Source organism: Grampus griseus (genome assembly GCF_964374135.1).
Source record: "Grampus griseus genome assembly, chromosome: 3".
Classification (NCBI taxonomy): domain Eukaryota; kingdom Metazoa; phylum Chordata; class Mammalia; order Artiodactyla; family Delphinidae; genus Grampus; species Grampus griseus.
The window spans coordinates 160,992,687-161,012,031 of NC_139019.1; the positions used below are offsets into that span (position 1 = coordinate 160,992,687).

The 19,345-nt window shown below is 55.6% G+C and overlaps 1 protein-coding gene across 2 annotated transcripts; it reads right to left on the reverse strand.

Annotated features, from left to right (window-relative positions):
• Positions 1-3,074: 3,074 nt before the first annotated feature.
• Positions 3,075-15,802, reverse strand: PDE4C (phosphodiesterase 4C). 2 transcript variants are annotated; one of them, XM_082650029.1, is made up of 16 exons: positions 15,283-15,802; positions 12,089-12,280; positions 11,362-11,398; positions 11,203-11,276; positions 10,920-10,972; positions 10,508-10,620; positions 10,334-10,427; positions 9,633-9,796; positions 9,335-9,433; positions 8,739-8,903; positions 8,554-8,653; positions 7,766-7,920; positions 6,372-6,446; positions 5,761-5,883; positions 5,322-5,504; positions 3,075-4,795 (listed from the first exon to the last, which is right to left on the reverse strand). In XM_082650029.1, the coding sequence occupies exons 1-16, from the start codon at positions 15,675-15,677 to the stop codon at positions 4,406-4,408; spliced, it is 2,412 nt and encodes an 803-aa protein (XP_082506155.1). In that variant the 5' UTR covers positions 15,678-15,802; the 3' UTR covers positions 3,075-4,405. The 2 variants fall into 2 exon arrangements, with proteins under 2 accessions (XP_082506155.1, XP_082506156.1); XM_082650030.1 differs by lacking the exon at positions 6,372-6,446 and having other exon boundaries at positions 15,283-15,623.
• Positions 15,803-19,345: the final 3,543 nt, after the last annotated feature.

Below are 19,345 nucleotides of genomic sequence, written 5' to 3' on the forward strand. Positions count from 1 at the left end.
CGAGCGAGGTTCAAAGACCCAACAATAAAGACAAGGGGTGGGAGATGCTTTACTCCTCCCTGGTTCCTGAGTTTAAAAAGACAGGGACAGAGAGTCCTCCCTCCTCCATCCTGGCAAAATGAGACTCAGAGATGGAGACTTTGGGGTCCAAGGTGACCTGTCACATCCGTCTTCATGTGAAAAAGTCAGAATTGGGGGAGGGGAGGAAGAACGAGACTTTGGCCTCCATTCCAGGTCTCTGCCCTGACCCCAACTCCGGTCCCCACACCCGGCAGGGGGCGTGTGGCCCCAGGAAAATTCTGATCTCCCTGATTCCTCCTCAGGAGACGAGGGGCGGGGCTTGTCTTTTTTATAAAAAGCTCGCCAGCTGCAGAGGCGCCTAGAAACCAGAATAACTTAGCGCCTGGAGGCCGCCCACTCCCCCCACCCCCGCCCCCAGCGCCCCGGAAGTGCGGAGACGTCCCTCCAGCTCTCCTTGCAGTTGGGAAATCTATTTTTTTCTAAGGATAACATTTTTGTCCCTCCTCTTCACTCAGACTATAAAAGTATCACAAACCCACTGCGGAGAGCTGGGAAGATTCAGAAAAAGATAATGAATAAATATAAATCCACCTCCAATCTCTCCCCACGGGAAGACCAGCAGTCGAGTTCCCGCTTTGGGGTGGGGGATTGGGGGGGGGGCTCCAGGCGCTGCCCAGGTGGAGGGGAGGGCGTGCAAGGCAGCTAGGCTCCCTGACCTCCCAAATGCATGCTTCCGGGTTTGTACGTGGGTGTCGATCGGAAATACCCACTTATTTTTTTCCCAAAGGGTAAAGGCCCACACCAATGTATACGAGCTTCTGCACAAAGGATTTTGTATTTTATTTTATTTATGTATTTAATCATTTATTTATTTGGCTGCGCTGGGTCTTCGTTGCTACACACGGGCTTTCTCTAGTTCCAGCGAGCAGGGGCTAATCTTCGTTGCGGTGCGCGAGCTTCTCATTGCCGTGGCTTCTCTTGTTGCGGAGCACGGGCTTTAGGCGCGCGGGCTTCAGTAGTTGTGGCACACAGACTCAGTAGTTGTGGCGCACGAGTTTAGTTGCTCCACGGCATGTGGGATCTTCCCGGCCAGGGCTCGAACCCGTGTCCCTTGCATTAGCAGACGGTTTCTTAACCACTGCGCCACCAGAGAAGTCCCAGGATTTTGTATTTTAAAATAAAAATAATGGAAGGATTTATTGTTAAGAATAAGCATAAGGCTCTGGAATTAGGGATGGTCGAATTGGAGGTGAGGACTACAGACTTGAGGGGAGATGTTCTGTGTGGTCCGAGCAACAGAGCTGCATAGGAGAAGGGCCCCAAACCCTCTCAGATCCCATCCACTACCTCATCTTTCTCCTCTCCCTCCTCGAGGTTCCAGGTGCAACCTTGCCTCAGGGCCTTTGCACCTGCTGTGTCCTCTTCCCCAGATATTTCTGTGCCTGGCTCTCTCATCCCCTTCAGATCTCCAATCAACACCCACCTCCCTCCAGAAGTTCTGATTTCACCATGTCACCTCCTATCATGTCACCATAGTTTTCCTTCCTGATACCTCCCCATTAGAAATGATCATGTTGACTTATTTATCCAATAGCCAGCTGTGAGCTTTGAAAGGCGGGGATCGGTGTCCCCAGCACCTACACCTTTGGACACAGTAGGTGCCCTGTGATGGTATGACATGAATGAATGAACAAATGAATGATTGGAAGGAGCGTGACTTTGGCCACTGAGGTTAGGGAAGACCTCTCTGAGGAAGTGACATTTGAGCAGGAATCTGAAGGAGGAGAATGAGCTGGCCACTGGGAGAAGTGGGGGAACAGTGCTCCAGACAGCAAGAACAGCAAGTTCAAAGGCCCTGAGGCTGGAACTCACTAAACAAGCTCGAGGGACAACCCCTCTCCAGCTCTGTGAGGAAGGGGGGCCAGGCAACATTTTCTTCCTCAACAGAGGGCAAACTGAGGCCCTACGAGTCACCCTAGGAGTTCACAAGGGCTGAAAGTTCCCAGGGGCCCTAAAGATCTTCTCCCACCCTCCTCTTTGGGTCTAGAGTGGGCCACAAAGGCAAGGATTATGTCCCTCAGGAAGGACCCTAAACGGGAGGAAATGGGAGACCTGGAGCATGTGAGTGACTTCTTCCTCATCCCCTCTGTGAGCCTCAGTTTCTATACCTGTGAAGAAAGAGCTCAGGACATGCTTTCCTCAAACAATACCTGTTGTTACAATTCTGTGATCCTCACGAAGAGCACATTTTACCCGCGAAATGACAAAGGCTCGGGGAGGTTAAGAGATTTGTTGACATTGGCAAAGACTGCCAGAGAGCTTCCACCAGTGCCAGCCTGGGGTGGGAGGGGGAGGGTCAGGAAGGACTTCCTGGAGAAGGGGATGCTGAGCTGAGACCCAAAGCGGGAGGATGAGGGAGAGAAGTATTCCAGGTAGGGGGCACAGCATGTGCCAAGGGCCTGAGGTGGGACTGTGCTTGGGGTGTTAAAAAAACAGTGTGGGTAGCGTGCAGTCAGTAAGGGGAAGAGGGAGGAATACCTGTGGCCCAAAATGAAGGGGGACATATGAGTGTTCTTATGAATGGGTAGAGAAAAAAACAGAGGGAAATAAGGTGAAATGCTGAAGGCAGATGATCTGTGGGTGAGGTTACAGCAGAATTTTATTTTCGTCTTTACATGTTTCCATTATTTTCGGATTCTCTACAGTGACATGTATTACTTGCAAGGTGGAAAGGATAAAATATATATATAAATAAAAATCCCATAAATCTCTGCCTTTTAAAACTCCCATAAATCTCTGCCTTTTAAAACTCCCATAAATCTCTGCCTTTTAAAAGTGTGGAAGGAAATGCACCAAGTTCATGATCCAGATGCCTTTAATTCTCCCTCTGTGGCATTTGATCATTAATTGTGATGACGATGAATCATCAATGGAATGAAATTATTAATGAAATTATTTAGGAATGAAGCCTGCTGTTCTTGAAGCCAGGGGCTGCTGTGATGACTTGTGCCATGTATAAATCATTAGACACGCGGGGAGGGAGGCTAGGGGGTGGGGGGTGGGGTGGGATGGGGCGATAGTGAGGCCTCCGGAAGCGAGAATTGAATCTGAGACTTGAGCACAGAGCCGCCTCACCTGCTCTGCGCCAGGCCGGCACCCTCAGGGTGAACTCAACCAAGCTGGGTGCGGGAGAGACTTCTGGCAAAGCGAGGAAGGGCCCCGAATTCGCCCCGCCTCCCCGCTGTGCCTCCAGCCACCAGGGGGCGCCGCTGGCTAACGTCTGCCCCCCAGCTACAGGGCCCTGAGCCCTCAGGCCACAGGACCTCTCCGCTCCTGTTTCCCCATCCGTGAAACGGGCACGGTACTAATTATGGGTGATAGAGTTTATTTAAACCCAGAGAATGCCCCATATTTCTAAGATATTTCAGGGAGGTCACAAACACCACCCTCCAACCAAAGTTTACCCAAGTACTAAGGATCAGGCCATGGAGGGGAAACTGAGGCCCAGAAGGGGCTGTGACTCGCAAGAAAGCATCAGAGGCCTCCTTTTCCCTACGGGGAATCTGATACAGCCTCAGAATCAGAAGATCGAGAGACCTTCCCTGGGGGAGAAGTCTGTGTTGCTGTTCTAGAGAGGGAGAAAGTATAAGGGAGCCAGCAGGGGGTCCTGGGACCAGGGAGAACTAGGATCCTTAGACCTGAAGACAGAAACCACAGCAACTTAAAGCAACAGCCAGTGCACAAGCAATGAAGGCTAAATCAGTCTTCAGAGACAGTTCCTGACACACAGCCCTCTCTTTCATGGCCCCCTATCACCCCCCACCAGAGCTCCAGAGCCAGAACTGGGTCTGGATGAAGCTTTGGTGCTGAGAATTCTCCCATTCAAGTTCTTGTTCTCTTGTAATGAGCTGCCTTGCAGATGAAGGGGAGGTGTCTCGGGGAGGGGGGAACTCCTTGAGGCTGACTCCCCACCTCCTTGTGCAGGGCTAACCCAGAGGCACATAAGAGGCACAGGCCTGGCACACAGTAGGTGCCTGGTAAATATCGGATAAAGAATGAAAAAATAAAGTGATTGACGTGGCTGAAGAGTGACCACTGGAGAAGATGCACAAGGGGCCTGGCAGATACTCCCTTTCTACACCAGGGGTTGAAGTCCAGGAGGGAGAACTCAAGGGCCCTGGAAGAGGCTGCTCCCAGCCCAGCTCCTTGGAGAGCTCTCTCAGCTGAGCTCAGGGTCAGAATGGATCCCGCCAGGTGCCTCCAATTCAACCCTGAGACCTGTCTGTAGCTAAAAGCCTGATTGTCTCCCTCAGTGGGTGGGGAAGGCAAAGCAGGGGCCACCTGGGACCTCTTCCTGGAAAGTCTACACACCCTTCAGGGGCCACTAGGTGCCCAAAGGCTCAGCCATCACATTGCCCTCATGGTCCACACAGGGCTTGCCCACGGTCCTCTGGTTGTCCAGGTATAGGGCCCCAGGGTCTGGGCTGGCCTCAGGGGACAGGAGCTCAGTGTCAGGTGACTCTGAGGCCTCCCCACCCAGTGCTCCCTCCTCAACTTCCTCCTCCTCTTCTGCCTCCTGCAGAGTCAGCTGAAACTGGAATCTGTCGGGACCACCCTGCTCGGGGCTGGTGGGCTCCACAGGGCTGCGGGGGATCTTGCTCTGGTACCACTCGCGGTTGTCCTCCAGAGTGTCCAGCAGGTCCTGTGCATCTGGGTGTACCAGGTCAGCCCACGTCTCCCACAGTGGGTGGGCGATGTAGTCAATGAAACCCACCTGTGGGGTGATACAGAATTGGGGGATAGAGGTTGCTGGGTGGTGAGTTACCATGGAACCTAGACCCAGTCCAGCCCCCAGGCCTTTGCCCAGGTTGTTCCCTCTGCCTGGAATGCCATTTCCCAACTACTACACATCCTTCGAAACCCTCTTCAAATAACCCCTCCTCTTGGAAGACTCCTCTGCCCCTTTTGAGCTCCCCCAACCCCTAAGTCTTTCCCTCTACCTCAGCTCTGACTCCTCAGAGCTGGATGAATGTGTCCCCCAGACTGGGAGCACCTCAAGAATATCCTATGTCACTCAGAACAGATACTTCCAAACTCCACAAGTGAGTGAAGATCTCTCTTTCGACAGCCCAGAGGAAATACATACCAGGCCTGACTCTGCACAGCCCAGTGCAGACCCTTAGGCCACATCCCCTCATTTGCCAGCCAGGGGTCAAGCCAGGACTCGTGGGGTCAGCTCAGCCACTCCTTTCCCTCCCACCTCCCCAGTGCCCACCAGCTCGGCTCATTCACCCTCAGACCTGGGACTTCTCCACTGAGGCCGTGTGCTTATCGCACATAGGGCTGATGTCCAGGCCTGATTCGCGCTCACGGTCGCCCTGCTGGAAGAACTCAGCCATGATGCGGTCTGTCCACTGGCGGTAGAGCGGCAGCGGCTTGGTGGGGTTGCTGAGGTCGGCACAGTGCACCAGGCTCTGCAAGACCTGGTGAGACCGAGGCTCGGGAAGGCTCAGGCCAGGCCACCCCAGGCCTGGTACCCACCCCAGAGGCTGGCGCCATGGACATACCCATCTTACAGGTGGGGAAACTGAGGCTGGGCAGGGGAAAGGGTGGTTAAGGCACAGCCACGTGACCGTATGTGCCTCCATTTCTCCAAGTTGGGCACGCAGTTGGCACTTCATAAATGCAGTTGAATGAGAGTGTGGAAACCAAGACCTTAGGGCTGGCCCAGCCACACACCTGGATGTGGTCGGAGTAGTTGTCTAGCAGCAAGACTCCAAGGCTTGTCACCTTCTTGGTCTCCACCATGGTCTTGAGGTCAGCCAGGATGTTCATGTGTTTGGACATGTCTGTGGCCAGTACCTGGGGGAAGGTGAAGGAGGATGGCAGGTATGAGGATAGCGCCTGCCCCACCCCCACTCCCCACTTCCCAGATGCCACACCCACTTGGATCCACAGCCCTCTGAGCCTCAGTGTCCTCATCTGTCAATGGGGGCATGTATCAAGATTTGCTGTAAACCCAGCTCACAAGAGAAGCTGAGTCAATAGTCCCTTCTCGGGCTTCCCTGGTGGCTCAGTGGTTGAGAGTCCGCCTGCCGATGCAGGGGACACGGGTTCGTGCCCCGGTCCAGGAGGAACCCACATGCCGCGGAGCGGCTGGGCCCGTGAGCCATGGCCGCTGAGCCTGCGCATCCGGAGCCTGTGCTCCGCAACGGGAGAGGTCGCAACAGTGAGAGGCCCGCGTACCAAACACACACACACACACACACAAAAAGTCCCTTCTCCAAGGTTGCTGGGCTTGTGGGGTGCATCCCACATGTGGGACAGGGCATGAGGGAGGGAGATTAGACCTGGGGGTTGACATGAAACACGCCTGAAGCCCAGCAGATGACTTGGCCAGTGCAAAGGTCCTGAGGCTGAATAAGCTGAGGAACATAGAGGAGAGAGTTGTGGCTAGAACAAACGAGTGCAGGAGCAACATGGGAGCAAGTGAGGGTGACAAGAGAGGGGAGGGCCTCAGGGAGGAGCGGGGGATTTATCCAGAGGGCTGTGGGAGCCACAGGTGGACTGAGTGCTCCCCAAACCTTCCTGTGGCTGCTGCGTGGCCGGGAGGGCTGTTTTTAGCCACCGGAAGGGAAGTTCAGCTCTGAGCACAGCTGCTTAAAAATCATTTAGCCGGACCCATGCGGACCCAGCCCAGGAATGACCCACGGGCTTCTCTGAGAATCAGACCGAAGTCTCAAAACTTCTCCCCAGGGGACTTCCCTGGTGGTCCAGCAGTTAAGACTCCATGTTCCCAATGCAGGGGGTCTGGGTTCGATCCCTGGTCAGGGAACTAGATCCCTCATGCCGCAACTAAGAGCCCGCATGCCACAACTAAAGATCCTGTATGCCACAACTAAAGATCCTGCATGCCGCAACGAAGATCCTGCACACTGCAATGAAGATCCCTCATGCGGCAACTAAGACCCAGCACAGCCAAATAAATAAATAAATATTAAAAAAATACTTCTCCCCAAACCTTCCATCTGGACCAAATGATGCTTCCACTGGGAGTGCCCACTGCCCAGAGCCCCCACTCTCCCTCAGCAAACTTTTAGTTCCTCTTCACTTGGAGCCTGGTTTCCTCTGAGCCCTCCCCACATGCTGTTCCCTCTGCTGGGAACACTCCTCCCCACCCCATGGTCCTCTACACTCTTCAGGCCCTGACTTCAGTGTTCTCTCCTGGGGAAGCCCTCCTCAACCTTGAGCATCTCTCCATCACAGCTCTGTCTACAGGTCCCCCATCATGGTTCTGCTTGTGGGCCCCCCATCATGGCTCCCACCTATGTGTCCATCTCCCCCACAGACTGTGAGTTTCATAAAGGCCAGAATTCTAATGGTCACTGTCACAGGACAAGCACAATGGATGCCCAATAAATGCTTGTTCAATAAATGAGTTGATGCATAAGACCCCAAAACGTACTGGTGTCTCCCAACTTGAAAAATATCAAATGCACAGACTTAAGGGTCAGAAAAGTTGCACCTGAAACCCCAGAAAGTTTCCACATTGTTTGCACGTGAATCACATCCAAGACCTGATTAGCCTGACCAAGGGCCTAGTCACCCCTACCCAAGGCTTGGACAGTCATTGCCCCATTTTACAGACCAGGAAGCTCGGACTCAGAATGGGGACATGCCCTGGTCCAACTGAACCCCCAGCCATATCAAGATCGCCCCACCCCATCCATCGTTGTTGTCTCACCATGTCGATGACCATCCTGCGCAGACTCAGCCGCTGCTTGGTGGTGAGGTTCTGGAAGATGTCACAGTTCTCTGCCTGCAGCAGCTTGAAGCCCACAGCCAGGTGGTGGTTCTCCAGCATGGAGGTATCATTGTACATAAGTGCAAGCTCTGAGTCTGTAGGGGAGGTGGAGCACCTCAAGACCTGCCCACCCAACCCACTCCACCCAAAGGCCGGTTCTGTACATTCTCGGTAAACTCCTACTCATGCATTGAAGCCCCAACTCCAATGCCCCATCCTCCAGGAAGCCTTCTAGGACCCTGTCTCCCCCCGTGGCCCTGCCCTGACTCTGCAGGGCTGGGGGCATCTGTGTTTAGCTCTACCTCCTTGAGACTGGTGACTCCTTGGGGACTTGGCATGGCAGGAGACAGTGCTGTGTGCTGGTTGAGTGAACTACCAAGTCTTTGTCTTATTAGACCCTAGGATCCTCAAGTGAGAGGGCTCCACTCTTATCTCCAGCTCTCCAGGGATGTATATAAGAGGTACCCAATAATTGCTTGTTGACTGAGTTTTTCTGACACCACAAAGGATCCTAAACTTTAAAATCTCAGTGGGCCCAAATCAGCTCTGTCACATTTGTTATTCTCTCATTTACTGAGTATCTACTGTATATCTGGGTCTGCTCTCAGCACCTAAGGGAGGGAAGATTGTGGCAGTCATTTCACAAACAGGGAGACTCAGAGCAGGAACGGGACCACCTAACATCACTTGATTGACAGGTGGCAGCAGGGCCCAGCCCCCTAACTCACTGGTGTTAATGAGAAACTGATTGGAGACCCCAGGATGATCCACATCATGGATGGCGCTTGCAAAGATGGCAGCCAGGACTTCCAGGTCAGTGAACACGGCCTGAGTGGGCACGGAGCATAAGAGGTGAGGGGCAGGCTCTCTGTGCCCTGCACGCACCAGGGCTCCTGCAGCTGTAGGGCCCTACCTCAAGCGCAGGTGTGGCCAGCAGCACATGTGTAGACTGGGCCACGTCAGCGGCGTGTAGGCTATTGTGGTAGGCCACGTCGTTGTGGTAGTGACCCTCCAGTGTCAGTAGGTAGGTGGCAAGTGTGTCTGCTGGGATCCGAAATGTCTTGAGCAGGTCCCGTTCCTGGTGCATCACAGGGCCCCAGTCAGGGCCTCGGCCTCTGGGTGGCAGCACACACTATTCCTATGCCTTCTCTCCTTCTGAATCCCTATCCATCTCTCAAGTGCCCCCTCTTCCAGGATGCCCTCCCTGCTCTCCCTCTGAACTCCCCTGGTCTCTGTCCTTCCCCTCTGGCTCATCTCTGACCCCACAGTTGTTCCCTACAGACTGGGTCTCTTCAGGCCTGGCCCAAGGCTGAGGCTTGAGTCTTGTTGCCAATCAGCAGTGAACTTTTAAACCTAACAAATGCCTATCCATCCTTCAATGCCCCTGCTCAAATGACCCCATTCAGGGATGTTAGGGAGGATTTGAAGAATATGTGTCCCCTGAGGTCCTGAGGTAGGAAGGAGTGCAGGAAACACAAGGGTATTAGAAGCCAAGGGCAGGGGAGGTACCTGAAAGATGCTGAACATGATAGCTGTGAGGGGCCGGTTCCCACTTAGCTCTGCCACCTTGAACACATCAAGCCCCCACTTCTTGGTGTCTTCCAGCTCCTAAAATGTGAAGGACTGGAGCTTAACTGCAACCCAACTTCCCCAGACTCTGGAGCCTCAACCCCCATCCCCAGGCCTCAGGTCCTACGCTGAGCCCCACCTGGTCAGTATATAGGTGGGCAAACTGAGGCCCCAAATAGGGTAGCCACACAGAGCCAGGATTCAAACCTGGGTCTCAGCATTCCTATTGTAAACCCACCTTGGCCAGTTGTCCCTCCTGATCAGTCTGGACCCCAAAGCGTGGGACAGTGGCTGCAGAAAGGCTGGTACTGTGGGGGAGTCCACGCAGGCTGCTGATCTGGGACATGGGCCTTGGGGGCTCCGTGGGGGTCACCCTGGGCAACTCCACCTCAGTCTGCTGGTCTGTAGATGGGGCAGGGTAGGGCTCAGAGAAGTCAATTCACCTGCTAGGGTTGGCCTGCGTGGCCTCAAGTACTGGACCTTGCCAAGCCTCAAGATCAACCTATTTCCTTTTTACCTGGACCAAAGTAATCTCAGAGTAAAGTCCTTTCTGGCCTGTAGATACCCTTCTCCTCTGTTCAAGGCTGATCTCAGTGACCTCTTCTGCTGGACATGGCCCCTGGGCACCTGGAGCTTAGTATTTTTCCCAAAACAGTCAAATGTCCTTTCCGTCTCCCAAGCTGGAGACCCAGCTCTGTCGTTCCCTCTATCTCCTCCTTGGCAAACTTCTACTCACGCTTCAAAACCCTAACTTTAATGTCCCCCTCCTCCTGGAAGATCCTTCTGTCCCTCCCTCTGGTCCAGCCCTGCCTCATGGGGCTGGGGGTGTCCGTGTCTGGTTCTATCTTCCTCAGTTGAAGTCTGTAGCAGAAGTCTTTCCTTCCCTTCCCTCTTCCTACCTCTGTAATGTGGCCTAGTCAGTGACCCACCATAGCTCACCCAGGAAGGTTCGGGATATGTACTCAGACACTTGGTTCCCAGAGCTGCTGGCTTCAGACAGGTGAGTCAACTCCCGGTTCAGCATCCACTTGAACTGCAGGGGAAGGTGATGTCAGTGATGATGGGGGCACTGTGGACATAGGCAAGTGATCTCAGTTATCTGGCCCTACTAACCTTGTTGGAGGCCATCTCCCCCACCGAGTGCCGCGCCTGCAGTGTCTCCAGTTGATCCAAACACCAATCCAGCTCGTCCAGTGTCTCCAAAGCCAGCTTCTGCCCAGTGTCCTCTGGGGGCCAAGCTGGTCAGGGGCCTGCCCCACCCCTACTTGGGAACCCTGTGTCCCTCCTGCTCCCATCTGTGCATCTGGACCCTGGATGCCTTCCCAATGAGAATGAGGCCACTCAGGACCCCAGAATCTCCGCATCCCCAAGGGTGTTTGGGCGGGGTGGGGGGGTGGCGGGGTGGGGTGGGGGGGAGGTTTACAATTAGCACAGCCCAAGGATTCATGGGCTGGGGAGGTCCCCATAGAGAGGAAGTTCACAGCTGTCCCACAGTGGAAGGAGGGGATAGCAGCAGGCGCATTACCTGTTGGTGGAGGGGGCTGACTGCCAGATGGGGTGTTCCCGACGCATGCCTGCCTGCAGTACAATAGGCTCAGGAGCGGCCTGCCCCACCCATAGGGCCCCGCCCCCCAAGACCTCCTGGCCCCTGCCCCTCCTCCTCTTCCCCCATCCCCGAATTGCCAGCCGCGCCCCTTCCGCCCGTGCCCCGCCTCTGCTTCGCCCACCTTGTCTTCTGATCCCGCCCCTCTCCGCCAGGCCCTGCCCTTCTCTCCGCCAGGCCCCGCCCAGCCCCGCCCCCTGCGTACTTGGCTGCCCCGCGGCCTTGCAGGTGGGCAAGGGTCGCAACGTTGCTCCGAACCGTCCTCAGACTGGCCAGGACCTGCGAGGGGGGGTGGCCAGCGTTGGGAAGGAAGGGTCGGCTCTACCTGCCCGGCACACGGGAGAAAGGAGAGGTGGGTACCCACCTGGGCAAAGGGTGTCACAATCACGTCTTCTCCGTGTCTGCGGGGAGACCAGACATCGAAGGGCGGTCAGAGGGAGCCCTCCCACACGTTCCCATCTTCCAGTTTTTTCTGGGTTTTTTTTTTTTTTTTTCCTTTTTTGCGCCACGCGGCATGCGGGATCTTAGTTATTGAACCCGTGCCCCCTGCAGTGGAAGCGCAGAGTCTTAAGCACTGGACCGCCAGGGAAGTCCCCCATCTTTCAGCTTTAACCCACACTGTGCCCTCAGCTGAGGGCATCCTCCTGTCCCGACTCCCTCTTTTGGGTGTCTTCCTAGTAGTTCCTGGACTCCCCTCACCTGACTCTTCTCTGAAAGCAGCCACAGCCCCTCTGACCAATCACTCACTTTATCCCCATCTCACAAATGGAGAATCTGAGTCCCAGGGGCAACAGGAGTCTTAGTAGAGGCAGGAAATTATTGCTACCAGAAAGCTCAAATCAAAGTGTACGTTCGGTTGCTGTTAATTGGACTTAATGTCACTGGATTGCCACCCAACCCCAGCCTAAAGTGAAGCACAGAGGATCACTGGATATCATTCTTAGCATGTCCTACTGAACAAGCAAATAGGCAAACTCCTACATAAACTTTAAGGCCCACCTCAAACGGTCATTTGAAGGAGGTGTGCCGAATGGAGGAATAAAGGAAGGAAGGAAGTAGAAAGCGGTATTATCCCCCAGCCTCAGACTCACAGGTCGCTAGCCACAGAGGAGTTCCGGGACATGGTCTTGGACGAGAGTTCGTAGTCACTGTCTGAGCGGTACAGGAAGGACTCCCGCCTCTGGCTGTGCTGGGCAGGGGCTTGGATGACCCGGCCAAGGCCAGACCCAGCCTGATGGTCCAGGGCGCTTCTTCCGCATGATAGCCCATTTTCCAGGTCCAAGCTGAAGGAAAAGGAGTCACAGTCAGAGCCGAGGGTCCTGGCATATGGATGCTGGGTCATGGCCTATATCAGTTTTGTCACATCCTCCCTGGGGCCACGCGGTGGGCTGGGCAGGAGTGGCCTGCAGCTTGTCCATCTGTCCCACGGTCACACCCCCACTCAGGGACACTGCCGCGTCCCTCACGCCTCCATCTCCACCTCTGTACCCCAGAGTCTTTTCCACTGGGACTAATCTGGACTCCAGGACGTGAGGTTCAGATCTGTCTCCAAGTGCCTGTTGTGACCATGGGTAGGTCTCAGCTTTTCTATGGACATCAACAACTTTGTTTCTAATATGGGTGTGGTAGTCTTCATCCCCAGGGTGCTTTTAGGGAGCTTTTTAGGGTGCTTTTACCGAGCACCTGAGGAGAGCGACAGGGCTCCCGTATTACTAAGGAGTAAACTGAGGTCCAAGTCGCAGGGTAAGTTCATGGGGATTGGAAACGACTTCCTGGGCTTTCCTCTCTGGAGGGGACCTGGGCCCCGCCTAGACGGGGCACACACGAAGGCTCCTCACAGCCAGGAGAGGCCCCATCCCCAGCCAGCTTTGGCTACGCCCTGGACCACCTGTCCCCTTTCCCCAGCTCCAGCCCATATGGCCCCACCCCAATCTCACCAACCATGCCTCCAGCTCGCTCTGGCCCTATCCTTAGCTCCCCAGTTCTTCTGCTTTATTTTTGGCCTGAACGCTCTGCCTGTTCTCTTCCACCTCTGGGCCTTTGCACAGGATGTGTCCTCTCCCCAGAGCACCGTCCTCCTCCTGTTCCAGGCAATCCCCAATCGCCCCTCCCATCCCTCCCTCCAGCCACACTCTGACGGAATAAGGGGGATCTACTACTCTCATCCTTCGAGTCAGAGGTCAGAGAAAGAGTGGCAGGGGGCATGGGGCTAGAACAGAAGTGTGGGAGGGCGAGTTAGCAACCAGGGAGAGGGGCTGCAAGTGAGTCACAGGTTTCTGAGAAGGGAGCGGGCAGGAAAGACGGAGACAGGAAGACGCCAGGGGCCGCCCCTAGACACGCCCCTCCTGGCCGAGGGCCAGTGTCCACCTGGTCCCCCTCTAGGTCACCCCATCCCAGTCCACGGATGGGATCGGCGCCTGCCGGAAGATTCCGAGCAGGGAATTCGGCTCAGACCGGGTTGGGGGTGGGGAATTCGGCAGGATTCTGTCCGGTTCAGCTGGATTCGGTCCGGCTCGGTCAAGTACGGCCAGGTTTGACTAAGCTGGGTCTGATCGTACAGGATTGGACCTCTTCCCCTGAGTTCTGTCGGGTGAGTTCGGTAGAATTCGGCTACAACCGACCGCATTCGGGTAGGTTCGGATGCGTTCGGGCGTGTTCGGCTACGTCCAGTCGCGCCAGGTTTTCGAGCAAGTCCGGGTGGCACTCGGGCCAGGTCGGGCATATTCGGCTTAGTCCGGCCTCACTCGGGTGTTCGGCTATGTCCGACCGCTCTCGGTCTGTTCGGGTTCTGGGTCTCCTGGAGAAGCCCCTCAAGTCCGGCGTTTCTGAGTTCCCGCTTCGTGACGTCACCCGGAGGGGCGGGACTTCTTAGCTCTTACCCGGCCTCCGAGTGTGCCCGGTGACTGGAGGAGAGACACTCTTGGGGGCGGGCTAGTGGCGGTGGATACCCTAAACCTGTGCTCAGAGGGGGAGGCCTGGGAGTGGCTACCACCTACCCCTCCCTCTCATCTCCCCAAAAGTTCTGGGAAAAGCACACCTATGGATGAATAGGGAAACTGAGGCCGGGAGAGGCCACAGCGTGCTGGGTTCGAATCCAAGTAGCGAGCACGGAGAGTTAAGGGCTGAGCCGGGGTTTTGTCGCTACGGGGGAAGCTGTTTTTCTTTCTGCTCTAAACTTAGCCGAGAGCTGCTGGGTCAGGCCGTGGTTCCATGACGCGGGCAGCGGGGAGGAGCTCGCACCGACTGTGGGAACGGCGCGTCTGTCCATCTGTTAGGCAGGTAAACTGAAGCACAGGGGCCTCGGAGAGACCTGCCCTCGCCCAGCCTCACGCCCTTGACGTCCTCGACGCCCCTGTGCTCACTCCGGAGCCCTCGGCGGGGACCCCTCTTCGCAAGCTTCTGGTGCCCTGGGGGCGCTCTCCCGGACCCGGGACCCCAGTCTCGGCCTGAAATGGCCCATCAGGGACCACCGTCACAACTGCCCCCCTCTCCACCAGCTGCCACTGGCCGTGTGACCTTGGAGAAGGGACCTTTAGTCTCTGAGCCGCAAGATGCCAAATTACCAAGTGAGAAAACCGCACGAGCCAAGCGCAAGGTATGAGACCCAGTCGGCGCCCACCAGCCCCACCTCCAACCCCAGCCTCTGCCCTGCGACCCACGATGTGACAGTCGCTTCCTGAAGGGCCGGAATTCGAACCTAAAGCGGCGGAACGAGTCCTTGGAGAACGCAACCGAGTGGGGCTGCGCAGAGGCGGCGCTCTGCGCGGGTGCGCAACAAGCTCTCTTACACCGCGAACACCCTGCCTCAAAGGCCTCCATCAAATCACTTCTTCCTCCGCGGAGATCGAGGGCTTAGTGTGAGGCCACCAGGCCATCCCGTTGCTGGCGCCAGAACGGATGGCGGGGGCAGACCAAGGGGAGGAGTGACCCTCTTCCCTCCACCTCCAGGACTCTCAGCCCGCCTGCCCCGGGTTGGCGAGGGTCAGAAGGAGACGTGAGCCTCAGCCCGTCCTGCTCCAGGCCGCACAGCTGGAGAGGGACAGACGGCTGGTCCCCTGGGCGTGTGTCCAGGCGGTGGGTGGAGGGAAACAGAGATGGAGAGAGACAGTCATCAACTAAAAGAGACAGAGATAGGACAGAGGGAGAGAGATACCGAGAAAGGGCAAAGAGGCAGAGCCTTTATGCCCTGACCCCCAACCTGGCCCCAGCTGTCCTTGACTCTGCCCTTCCCACCACCAGCCCGGCTGTTCCCATGAGCCCTGCGAGGCCCACTGTCTCGCCTCACCACAGCGGATGGGCCACGGTGAAGCGCCGCTGCAGGCGGATGCTCTGGTTCACCAGGAGCTTCCTGAAGAGCCCGGGGGAGCCGCGCGGGGAGCCCCGGGGGGAGCTGGGCACAGGGGCCGGGGCGGACGCAGGGGGACCCTGCATCGCCAAGACCGCGTGGAGGCTGGACGGAGTACAGGCTGCGCGGGACCTTTTCTGGACAACCACGGGGGCGGGGCCCGGCGGGGAGAGGGCAGGAGGCGCACCCGCCCCGCCTTCGCCGCAGGACCGCTCAGGGACGCCCTCACCGGGACAAATGGGGAAACCGAGGCACTGAGCTAGACGGGACACTCTCTGCTTCCCCTTTGGGGGAGCCCAGAAACCGCATCTTATACCACTTCCCTCTGCCACCATGGCCCCCAGTAGTGCAGCTTGCTCAACTGATAACTCGGCTGAAAAGAGATACAGAAGTCAAAAAAGGAAGCGCTCTCCATTATCAGGGAGTCACCGAGACACAGAGTTTGCCGAGGGGCTGCCCAGATCCCACACAGTGCTTGCAATACCCCTCTACCCATTTTCCAGATGGAGAAACGGAGGACTGAGCCACCAAGGGGCTGCTCAGAAACTACAAACCCTTAATCCTCTGTCAGGTGGGGAACTGAGGCTTGGAGAAAAGCGGTAACAGACGCGTCTTCACGGCAAGGCAGCTCCCCCTCTTCCTGTCCCCCTCCACAAGTCCCCACATGACCTCCACCTGCTCTGACATTCCCCAGGCCCTGTCTCTGGATCGTTTCCCCTCTCCCGCTGTCTCTACTGGACAAACATCCGTACTCCACTCCTGCCAGGCCTTCCGGTCCTGTGAAGCTTCAGCTGCCACCGCCCACCCCAGGAAGGACCCTTGGAAAGGGAAGCCTTGCCCCTGGTATCAGGCGGGGCTGTTCAGGAGTCTGTACCAGCTGGCCTACCCTCAGAATGCTGGGGTTGGGTGGTCTTGCCCCATTCTTCAGAAAAGGAAACCAAGTCTCGGAGAATGTCACACTTGGAGGCAAGACCCAGGACACCCACCTCTCAGGCAGAAGCAACCGAGGCCCACCTGAGGCCACACAGAAGCTATGGGCCTGACTGTGTCCTGCTGTGGGATAACAAGCCCCCTGCCTGGGCCTTGCCCCAGGGGACGGCACTAGTTTTGGGAGTCCCAGACAAATGCCACCCAGGTTTCTGGCAATCCTGGGGGGATGTGAGATACTATTTCGGGAGATCAGGGCTTCCGTGGTGAGACCCTGACCCTCCCCTGACATCTCAATCATACTATGGTCCCCGTTGCATAGATGAGAAAACGGAGGCTCACAGAGGAGTCACACTGGGGCTCAGAAGGACAGAGAGTCTCAAGGGTCTGGCTGGGAACCCCCTTCTGTCCCTGTGGCCCTGCAACCGGACACCTGGTGGGAATCAGACTCTGTCCCCAAGACAAAAATACCATCTGTAGCTGCTGTGGCTATACCTAATTATAGCTTGTCCCCAGGGGATAGAGGCCGCCAGGATCAGTCTAGTGGAGAGACTGGGGCTGGGTCCAAGGAGCCTTGACACCACCTCAGCCCCATGGGGGAGACTCACAGCGTTCTCATATCCCCAAGGAGAGACTGAGGAGATGCAGTCCTTCTCCTGAATTCACAAACATAAAATGGAAGGTTAAGGCTAAACACATGGGTACGAACTGAGCACTCCTTGCTCTCCCGGTGCTGAGCCAAGGGCTGTGCATGTAAAAGTCATTTTATTTTCAGAGCAACTCTATAAAGTGGGGACTATTATTCCCATTTTGTGGATGGGGAAACCGAGGCACAGAGAGGTGTGCTCATTGCCTGAGGTCATTCAAGCCTAGGTTGGCAGCCTCCCCAGCCTCTCCCAATGGCTCCATCTCCTCTGCAGTCCCAGGTGCTACTCTGACATTAATGCTTTATCAATAGTTTTAATATTAATGTTTCATTAATAGATTCAACTTTAAATACTTTATAACCAGTATTAACGGTAATGCATTATCAATAGCTTTTTGGATGGAGAAACTGAGCCACACAGCCAAGATTCAGCATTCAAAACCTGGCCTGCCTGACGCTGGGAGATGACCCCAAGCTTCACTCAAGAAGGGGCAGAGGCCAAAGGAGGGGTTGACGTGACTTTGTTTCACCCTAACTTTGTCCCTGCACGCTATGTGACCTGAGGAGGTGCCCAGCAGCCTCTAATGTCCTTAACATTTCGGTGTCTCAATTTCCCCTATTTGAGCCTCTTCCCTGGGCAAGCACTTGTCTCCTCTGCCACCAGGTGGCCCCCGTGAGACAGGAGGTGGGTGCTGTTACACCCATTTTATGGACAAGTATACCATAAGTCTGACGCTTTGCACATTCTGTTCCTTCTGCTTGGCATACCCTTCCCTGCACTCCTCCCGGCTGACTTCTCTTTACCCTTCAGGCTAAGCTTAGATGTCACCTCTTCCGAGCAGTCCTTCCTCACCCCCAACCTCCAAAAGCTGGGTCAGAAACCTCCTCTGGGCCCCACGGCACCCTGATCTCTCTCCATCACAGCACAGATCACTCTGTGTTGTCTCCAGCTGGTATGAGTCTGTCTGGAGAGGAGAGATGACTTGCCCACGTCCGCCTGAAGAATCTAGTTATCTTTTTCTGTTTTTCTAAAAAAAAAAAAAAAAAAAGTTTTGGCCCCACTCCAGGACATGTGAGATCTTAGTTTCCTGACCACGTATCAAACCCGCACCCCCTGCCTCGGAAGCGCAGAGTCTTAACCACTGGACAACCGGGAAAGTCTCCCTTTGAAGAATCTAGATAGAGAGAGGAGGGTGGAGGCTGAGTCACATGTGCAGATGGTCACATGGGTCAGATCTCACCCTCCTCTGCTCCAGGTCCTCCTGTGGCTCTCCATTGCCCTCACTTCTGAATCCATACCTCCCTGGACGCCTGTGTGGCCTCACTCCTGCCGGCCTCCCCAGCACACTCCTCTTGGCTCACTCTGCTTCAGTTTCATCATCCCCTCCCCACTTGCTGTTTTTCAAAGCATCCAGGCTCATTCCTATCCCATGCCCTTGCCTGAAGGCTCTTCCCCTGCTAACTTTTTTTTTAATTTATTTGGTTGCACCGGGTCCTTAGTTGCGGTTCACGGGCTCCTTAGTTGTGGCATGCGAACTCTGAGTTGTGGCATGCATGTGGGATCTAGTTCCCTGACCAGGGATCGAACCCAGGCTCCCTGCACTGGGAGTGCGGAGTCTTAACCACTGCGCCACCAGGGAAGTCCCCCCTGCTAACTTTTTTGTCTTTCAGGTCACAGTTGAAGCGTCACCCCCTGCAGGAAGCCCTCCGTGACCAGCCAAGTAAAATAAATATTCTCAGAACACCCTCCTCTCATGGGTACAATTTCACATTTACTGTCCTGATTATTTGATCTGTGTCTGCCTCACCTGCCAGCCCCTTGAGGGCAGGACCAGGTCTGCCTTGCTCCCAGTTGTGCCCTCAGTGCCCAGCACTCAGTAGGTGCTCAGTAAATGTTTGTGAGATGAATAAGAGCCTCCCCTCGCACCCTCCAGCCACACTGATCTGTGTTCATGTCCTCATATATCTGATCCTCTTGAGTCTGACGCTTTGCACATTCTGTTCCTTCTGCTTGGCATACCCTTCCCTGCACTCCTCCCGGCTGACTTCTCTTTACCCTTCAGGCTAAGTTTAAATGTCTTCTTCTTCCGAGCAGTCCTTCCTCACCCCCTACCTCCAAAAGCTGGGTCAGAAGCCTCCTCTGGGCCCCACGGCACCCTGATCTCTCTCCATCACAGCACAGATCACTCTGTGTTGTCTCCAGCTGGTATAAGTCTGTCTCTACCTTTAGCCTATGAGCACCTGCTTGCCCTTGGGCTGTGGCCCCAGTACAGGGCCTGGTACATGGTAGCTGCTAAATAAATGCTTGCTGAACAAGATGCTCAGACCCTCCCAGACCCATGTGATCCACCCGGGGTACTGGGGAGGAGGGCCACAGCTGAGGACCGTGCTCTGGCACAGACCGTGCATGACAAAATGCAGAAATTATGG

Excerpts from the sequence above, each read along its gene's own strand:
- PDE4C (XM_082650029.1), bottom strand. The coding sequence starts at position 15,677 with ATGGTGGCAGAGGGAAGTGGTATAAGATGCGGTTTCTGGGCTCCCCCA. Across the intron at positions 12,281-15,282 it reads ACCGTGGCCCATCCGCTGTG|CTTGGACCTGGAAAATGGGC; the intron begins GTGAGGCGAGAC and ends CTTTTCCTTCAG. Across the intron at positions 9,434-9,632 it reads AGGAGGGACAACTGGCCAAG|GAGCTGGAAGACACCAAGAA; the intron begins GTGGGTTTACAA and ends TTCACATTTTAG.